This window comes from Octopus bimaculoides, chromosome 6 (genome assembly GCF_046866305.1).
Source record: "Octopus bimaculoides isolate indiv1 chromosome 6, ASM4686630v1, whole genome shotgun sequence".
NCBI classification, from domain to species: domain Eukaryota; kingdom Metazoa; phylum Mollusca; class Cephalopoda; order Octopoda; family Octopodidae; genus Octopus; species Octopus bimaculoides.
The window spans coordinates 48,096,786-48,106,250 of NC_142933.1; the positions used below are offsets into that span (position 1 = coordinate 48,096,786).

Genomic DNA, 9,465 nt, shown 5'->3' on the forward strand with positions numbered 1-9,465 from the left:
CTTTAAAGTACACATTTAGAAAACTTTTGACAAGTTTAACATTAAAATCAATTACAACTCCATCACCATTACGAAACTTTTTATGCTCATTCCTCCATTATAATACTGAGAGAAACTGTTAGTGTAAAAACCCGACCACCTTCTCTTTAAGATGTCCTTCATTGTAGAAATATTAATTTAGGAAGCTGCAGTTATATCTAGCAATCTCATTCTTCTGAACACACATACACCTAGATACGAGATATTCAAGAAGTAAAGACACTTTGGAAAACACCTGCCATATTCAAAGTCCTCACAAACACGCTAAATCGCTTTAATTTCCTATATTAGATTTTTATTTTAAATTTACTGAACATTTTAATAATTTTAGGTCTTAGAAAGTTTTTAGAAATATTTTTGAAAAAATGTTTTTAAGATTTGGTGTAAAGCGCTGAATGTCTTGCAGTATTTCTTCCGGCTCTTTGTGCTCTGAGTTCAATTTCCATTGCTTAATTGCATTATTGATATTAACTATAAATTACAAGTTCTTCACAAAAATGACCGCATTTAGCATTATGTTACTCTTAAAATATTGAATTATTTATATAACATGTATATATATGCGTGTATGTATATATGTATGTATGTTTGAATACACGCGATCATGTATTTTATATGTGGGATACTCTTTTAATATCTCAGATTTCAGTTTTGTAACTTTATTCTTTTTACGTTCCGTCTGTATTTTCTTATAACTGAAAAAAAAAAACGAATTCCTTCTCAGTTGACACACTACTTCCCAAAGAACCTTAGACCCGTCCTCTATAATCATACAGACTAAAAAGGAAGCTGAGCTATATGATGTCTCTAACGCAATCGCACATGCCTGCGCACACACAGTTTATTCAACTTGTTACAAAGTCTTGTTTTGTAACTTCCACAGTCTATGAATCACTAATGAATATTTTTTACTCATAAATAGAAAGGGTGAAAGATATTCTTGATGCAGGCTGTATTCTCCGTGTATTTATTTTAATTCGATTTTTTGTATGCCTTTTTTCTGTTTCATCTCTTGCTAGTGCCAAGGGTCATTGTTTTGTTACTTTGAATAATTTATAGCTAAAATTTATACTGTCCATATTGGTGCAATGTTATATGAGTAAAACTACATCTTGGTACATTGTAATATATGTTTGGCACTTGGCATCCTTTGTACTGGAACAGTAGAGTTCGTACATTTGAGAGGAATAGTTTGCAGAGTTGAAAAGGAAATATTTAATAGTCTGCACAAACGTGATTAACAAATGCATAATATAAACTTTTTTGATGACAAAGCAATATTTATGCATATCATCATATAGCTTTTATACTTAACACTCCTATCTGGCATTTAGATACTTTTAGCGTGGTTTGTTCAGTTTGCAGTTATTAGGCCCCGATCTTCGGATTGAAGATATAACTTTCTCTCTTACTCTCACCAGTCTCGGACTCCATGAAAAAGGTCATGGACACTGTCACTCCTCCTCTGACTGAATCATGAAAATATGCAGTCAGAGATTATACGCTGATACCAGGAGTTAAAAGTCTGCAACCCCAATAGCTAACACTAATACCTAGAGAAAGATCCTAAAAGTAAGAGACAAATTTCTTAAAACTATAACCGCAGTTACTATATTAAGTCATGACATTATCATGTCACACCTAACTCTGAAATTCACAAGTTCTCCTTATTGAATATAAATTTAACAGCGTAGGAATGAATTTATTGTAACTAGAGAAGTTACAAATATTTTCCAGGGGAATATATTTATATAAATATATCTGTATATAAAATTACGAATCCCATATAAATGAATTTAAATTCCATTCTTTCAACAGTGACAGCTCTTTCTGTCGATTGTGAATCAAATAGATTTTGATATTTTGTCTAAATACCTGAGTTGATTGTTAGTTGCTTAGCACTATTCATATTATTGAATAATATTTTACTTATTAGCTTACAAACAATGCGTTTGTATAGGCACTTTAATAAATGTACTTATAAAGTTACATGAAGGATTATATTTATATGGTTTCAAGGAAAATATTGCCGACTTCACTGAAATTAAATAATTCAGTCTTTGAAATGCCATTCAAACATATTTGCTTTATATAAAGAATCACGTTTCGAGATTTATTTTCCAGCTAACAAAAGAAAATTATCAAAATTAAATAATTACTTTGTAGTGTATTATTTTTTTTATCTATTACTCTTCTTGAGTGAATGAATAATAAAATAACTACTCGAAATAATATACTTACGTAGAAACAGTGAAGATTGAAGCTAGGCGTGTTGAAAATTTATTGAATTTAATTTGAAATGATCACTAAAAAGGTAAATATTTCAAAACTCAATGAAGATGTCATTACAAAAGCTTTCAGAATCTTTATGAAAGCTCTATGTCAATTGTAAAGATTTCATCGTTGCTTTCTCACAATGACATATAGTCACAAATTTGTATAGGAATTTTTTAATATATTAAATTGAATTCAGTGCGTAAGAAGTATATATTTTATCAATTTCTGAGAATGGAAATCAAAGTAAAGTATAATTGGAATCTGGTCCCATGTCTTGTTATTACCTGCTTATGTTTGACCTATGTATTCCAGTTGTATCAAACAAGAAAAGGTTTGCTATTTTAAGAGGGAAGACTACGAATATTTGATGGTGACTGCGCTGTTTAAAACTGTTTTCAGAAAGTATATGAAATAATGCCACAATTCAATTTTAACTTTATTCGATGTATTATGAAAAATTATCTTTAAAAAACTCGTGGATTATAAAGTCATGTGCTCTTTTTAACCCAAAATTCCGATACTTTAATTTAAATACATTGATTTGATACTTACTTCTCACATTAAGTTAATTGCTTGTTCGTAACAGATACGTACGTAAAAGTAACGCATCTTTTATTTATTAAAGCATCATTTAAAACTGTATACAATATGTGGATGGTGTATTCCGTTGCCCAAGTGCATTTGTTTTGAATAGGGAACATTTTAACCACGTAAACTAGATTAAGTACATATTTATTGCTATAGAATAGTCTTTTTTAATCGTAAAAAAATTAACATTGCACTAGAGGCCTATTATAAATTTCCATGTTAAGAGTTTTGTGCAGAGGCAGATTTTGTCAGTTGAATAAAGGCAATGTATACTTATCCTGTCGATCTTTAATTCGGAGGAAATGGCAAAGCAAAAATTGGTGAAAACTGAACTCGGAATTTAGAGAGACAAAACCAAAACATGTTAGATATTAAATTAGAATCTCGAAAATTTCGTAGAAAATAATTTCAAATTGTAGTTTCTATGATATGCGCAAAGTCACACATTTTGGTAAGCAAGAGTTTGTAGATTATATCGACCAGGTATTTGAGGGGTATTATTTTATATAGTCCTAAATGATGAAATGAAAATTCGACGCCAGTGGGAATTGAACTCAAAACGTAAGGGGATGATAATCTACTGATTCTGTCATACACCACCACACTGAGTTATGAAGAATGAAAGCATTTTCTGTAATGTTGGTTAAAATACATTTCCTAAAATGTATATATCGCATCCTCCAATAACACTTTCTATAAAAACATATTAATGCTATTAGTGGTATATTTACTCTGTTGGCATTTAGTGAGATAGAAATCAATAAATTTTTAGGAAAGCTCGCATCCTGTTTAGTCTCAAACATTGTATATGTCAACCTAAAGTTAAAAAGTACGTTGCGCCTTATGTATAATTCTAAGTATTTTCACTCGACTAGTCACAAGAGAAATTCACGCGGCTTTTAAAGTTCACTTTAATTATTCTATATCATTTTAACATCTTCATTTCGAACTATCTGTGAACAATACATATGTGTACATTTAAGGGTGTGTTTGTATGATTGACTGCCTACACACACACATCTACATACAAACATACATATACATACACACATAAACACACACACATATATATATATATATATATATATATATATATATATATATATATTATTTTCTTAAAATATTTATCACCCACCTTTGGCGTTTGGAATCGTCCTTGTTATTAATTATCTGCTTTGTTTTTATTTATGCTACTACCCTCAATTTCTTTATGCTCTCTCTCTCTCTCTCTCTCTCTCTTTATTTTCTCACTCTGACTTTCTCTATATCTTTCATGCACTCACATACTTCTCTCTCACTTTCTAGTCCTTTTTCACTCTTCTCCTACTTTCACTTTTAATCTATCATTATTTCATCCAAGATGAAAAACACGCGGAGTAAATCAATTGTCCAGTTTATTATTGTCAAATTTGCATAACAAATTCCTCAAAGTTGAATTATCGGACAGGGATCCAGTCAAGAAGAGTCATATTTATCGAAGAGTGAACTGACCAGGAAGACTTCTATTTAGTGTTTTTTAAAGGATTTCCTACTTTTTTCATATGAACTATAAAGTTCTTACAGAGACATTTAACCATCATGACATCGTTCGTTTTCTACATACTTACTTTTTGCCAAATATTATCGTTCCACCGCTATATCTTCGCTTGTGCCTTCATACCAAACTGCACGTCATCCTCCAACATCCTTAAACTAAGAATTGGTAAGTTGTTTGTTTTTCTTATAAATTTCATAAACATGCGTGCGAACACGCAATCAGCTCACACACAGTCACTCACATATTGTTTCACATGTGGACATATCTTATAGAAATGTTATTTTTTAGGGAATGTTTGCCGCGGGCCTGAGCTGTTTTATGGCAAAGTTGAATGAAATACAAGTCAAATTAGATCAACCTTCTTTTAATCCTCAGTGGTACAAGCGAGCGATTATTTTATCCATTTATGTTTTTTAAACATATATATATATATATATATATATATATATACATATATGAATATACACACACACACACACACACACACACACATATATATATATATACATATGTGTGTGTATGTACTTATGTGTATGTGTATGTATGTATATGTATATATATATATATGTAAAGCCACATTTATACATGTATATGCTGAGGTATCGCCTTGAGAGTTCTTGTTTTTAGTTGATCAAACTCAGACATGTACACATTTATATATATACACAAATATGTTTATGAATATATCTATAAGTACATACATAAATGTATACATGCATGTATGTATATACATATTTACGTATGTGTGTGTGTGTACATATATATGCAAGTAGATGTAATTATATGTAATGTATATCTGCATGTGTACGCATAAATATTAATATTATATATATATATATATATATATATATATATATATATATATATATATATATATATATATATATATATATATATATATATATATATATATAAGGCGAGCTGGCAGAATCGGTAGCACCCTGGGCATAATGCTTAGTGACATTTCGTCCGTCTTCACGTTCTTAATTCAGATTCCGCCGAGGATCGACTTTGCATTTAATCTCTTCGGGATCAATAAAATAAATACCAGTTGAACACTGGGGTCGATGTAATCACCTTGCCCCACCTCCCCGAAATTGCTGGCTTTGTGCCAAAATTTGAAACCAGTATTTGATATATATGTGTGTGTGTGTGTGTGTGTGTGTATGTATGTGTGTGCGTGTGTGCGCGCACGCATGGATTTATGTGTGTGCATATAAGAATGTCTATAAATTTTATAGCATGCACATATGCGTGTGTGTGTGTGGATGTATGGATGTGTATAAATTATACTACTGTTTCTTTTTTCAAATTGCTATCACTATTACAGACACGCATACACATATATCCGGACCATTTACACCTAAACGTTGTTATATGAAGTAAGATTATTAATATATATTACATAACGAGCACACTGACAATCGAACCGATGAGGGAACTTCTGCTTTGTCGCCCGACCTGCTAAATGCACCACGCAAATATCACATTAAATCACCCTACCGCTCTCTGAAAGAGAACTGATTTGCGTATCAACAAAATGCAGTTTGTATAAATATTTATTTCCTTATTGCCCACAGGGGGGTGGACATAGAGGGGGACAAACAAGGACAGACAAATGGATTAAGTCGATTAAATAAATACCTGTTACGCACTGGTGCGTAACAGGTACTTATTTAATCGACCCCGAAAGGATGAAAAGCAAAATCGACCTCGGCGGAATTTGAACTCAGAACGTAACGGCAGACGAAAAGCGGCTAAGCATTTCGCTCGGCGTGCTTAACGATTCTGCCAGCTTGACACCCTAGTTTGTATAAACATTAGGCCCATTCTTGCACAGGCAATAACATTTTTGCGCAAGAAAGGTTTCTTAAATATAATCGAACGGCTTAATATGTATATATTTGAGTATTAACAATCAAAAGTGATGAGACTATAATACATGTACATTAACGAGCAAAACTTAATAAAATCGGGTCTACACATTATGATTCGAACTCGGAGATGTGAGGTACTGAACTACATGTTGCTGGTCTATGGCTGGTGTTTTATCAAAAATTTGTTCTAAGTTTCTCGCCTTTTTTTTTTCTTTTGAAGTAATGATAAAGAAAAACTACAAATATGTCGAATGCAAGGTGAGGCCGTTTCATAACGTTATATGGATGAAAGACAAAGGACGACTGTATATCGCAGGTACTCTTTGCATATTCAACACTTGAATGTGATAATGCAGAATTATGTATATTGCAACGCACAACGAAACGTCAACAAGACTGATGAGTTTGTTCAGCATCATAGTCATCATATGCATGAGCTCATTTCTGTTTCTAATCATAATTCTTTATTGTAAATTCTAAAAAAAATATCATTAATGAATTTGTAGATGGTGTTTTTATTGTTGAGTGAAACTGTTGATTAATATTGTACTCATAATTCAAAGTCAAACTTTGCTACGCATTGTCACGCTCATTCTGTTTGAAAATTGCTTCTGGAATAATCAACCATGTACACGTTCATTCAATTGAACGTAGAACTGAATACTCATTATCAGAACTAATTGTAATCCGTTTTATTGTACAGTACTAAAGTTTTAAACAAACTCGTTTTCTATTGCTTATCCACTACAAAACTCATTCCTCAAGTGGCTTTTCCATATTCATAGATTAGATTAATTTCCCATTTGAACAAACTTCATGTTAGGTTTATCGTTTTTTGTTTTTTTTTAGTTTATTTTGTTTACTTTTTGCTTTGTTTTTCTGGTTTATCCAGTTAAATAGAATAAACTCCGGTAATATACATAAGTAGGTATAAATTTTTCTCGTATGAAACAAACCTCAGAAAATCAGAGTTGTCACTTTTGTCTAGTTGCGATTGACAAGAAGTTATAGTCACCGAAATTTTATTTGCTTTCAATTCTGGCTTATACTTTAGGTCAAAATGTCCTATTATTTTCCAATAAATTGAGTAACTCAGGTTATAATCCGGTTTATACAAAGTTATGATAAATAAATATTCATTTAGTTTCTCATCCTCACCACAATTTAAAGTTGTGGCTTGGGCAACCCAGTTTTTTTCCTTACAAAAATAGCTAAATGTTGTTATCGGTGTGTAACTGCTCTAAATGAAGTTGTTATGTTTTTTGAAGTTTAGATGATTACTGTGATTGATGTGACTAGTTTGGTAAACAACCCATTCAAATAGAGGCGGACACCAGAAATTTGGGCATAAGAACAGTCGATTATCTACCTTAGTATTCGATTAGTACTTTATTTTATCAACCCCAGAAAGATGAAAATCAAAAGTGACCGCTGCAGGATTTGGACTCAGAATGTAAAGGACCGTAACTAAATACATTCCACAATGTAACCGTTACTGTTATGAAATATGAGGTTATTGAGATGATATAGCTATAATTGTTCGTATCATGATGACTTGCTAGGGATTTTATGATTAATATAGAAATTTCAACTGATGCTACTAAGGGTACAGTTGTTGAAACTTTTTTTTGTGTTCTTCATGATTAATCTAACAGTGGGTGCTGTATCTTACGTAGTTATTATAATCGATGTCGCTGTCGGTTTTACGACTAATGTCATCATTTGATTGGTAAAGCTGAAAGTGTTTGGGATCAATGTGGTTCTGTAACTTACTTCCTGTAACAAACAGATAGTATCTAACTTTACAAGACCACTCTGAAATGACAAATGTTATTCTGAAGGCCGTTATCTGAGGGCTCTGCAATATCATGAGCTTAACATTCGAAATTTGTATTAAATACATGTGGTTTACCCGATCTTCTCTAAGTTTTTTTTTTTTTATCAGAGTAGGCGCTACTACAACATACGGGCAATGATTTCTTTCTCCTAGAAATCAACGTTTAAAAGAAGTTATTATAATTATTGTAATTATAATTATTTAGCATTAGACCAGCTCGAAACAGTGACAAAAAGTTTAGAAATGGCACATTGAAAACTGCGTAATCCACTGTATTCTTGCTATTTTTGGACGTAATTTGAGGGGTAATTGGCTGTTTTTTCTAGCACTTTCAAAACATTTAAATAGAGCATTTTGCCCACCAACCAGACAGGTAAACAAATTACTCATTACCAGTTAGATTGACCAATTCATTGACCAATAACTTTGCTGATTAGTCATTGATACCTGATTACATGGTAAACCGTTACGAAAAATGAAAAAGAGTTAATTTTACTAAGCTATGAACTGAACCACAGAAATTATAATTGATTTATTTTTAGATCTTCAAAAACAGTTTTATTGCTAATTTCATTCAGATGAAATATAGTGTAAAACTGTTTTCCATAGATAGCTTAAGTAACATGTGATGTAATTTTTAAACGATTTTATGGCTAGTTTATTTCAGATTCTTTTACTTGTTTCCTTCATAAGACTGCGCAGTACCGCCTGGAAATGTATAAATTATTCCCAGAAACTAACTAATGATTACAGTGGTGTCCTAATAATAAGGTTAAGTATTCTTTGAAATAAGCTGAGTTTACTTTATTGTTAGAGACCAGATATATTCATATATATATATAGTTGAAGATATTGACAAGTTAGATGGCAAATAATTTAATATCTGATTTAAAAACTTAGGCAGCAAACTGACGACTGTTTCTAAAAGATCGGGGTTCAATATTCTTCATTATAAGTTCCTCAGAAATATATGTTTTACAATGAAGTGAGAAGAATATACAAAATCAGCTCTACAATCAAGAACCCCTCTTTCATAATAATAATAAGTAGTAGTGTTCAAATGAATAGATATACGAAATCAAATTTTGAAATAGCAGTTCTAATAACGCATGCATTACGGATATCATATACTTAAAGCGTATCTTTATTAACTGCGGAATTTCGTCCGTGGAAAAGTCTCTATAAGACATCTATTATTAGAAAAAGACTGAGGTTTTGAGATATTCAAGTGTTTTTAACGCTAGACGAAATTCCGCAGCTAATAAGTGTATAAACATAACAGACATATTACTCATGAATAAATTATATAT

The 9,465-nt window shown here is 31.4% G+C and overlaps 1 protein-coding gene across 1 annotated transcript in view; it reads left to right on the top strand.

Moving 5' to 3' along the window:
* Window positions 1-4,235: 4,235 nt before the first annotated feature.
* Window positions 4,236-9,465, top strand: part of LOC106873400 (glutamate receptor ionotropic, kainate 2) — a 53,635-nt gene continuing 48,405 nt past the window's right edge. Inside the window, exon 1 of the mRNA XM_014920749.3 lies at window positions 4,236-4,606. Coding sequence (XP_014776235.1) covers window positions 4,483-4,606 — 124 coding nt within the window. The 5' untranslated portion in view covers window positions 4,236-4,482. The remainder of the gene's footprint in view (window positions 4,607-9,465) is intronic.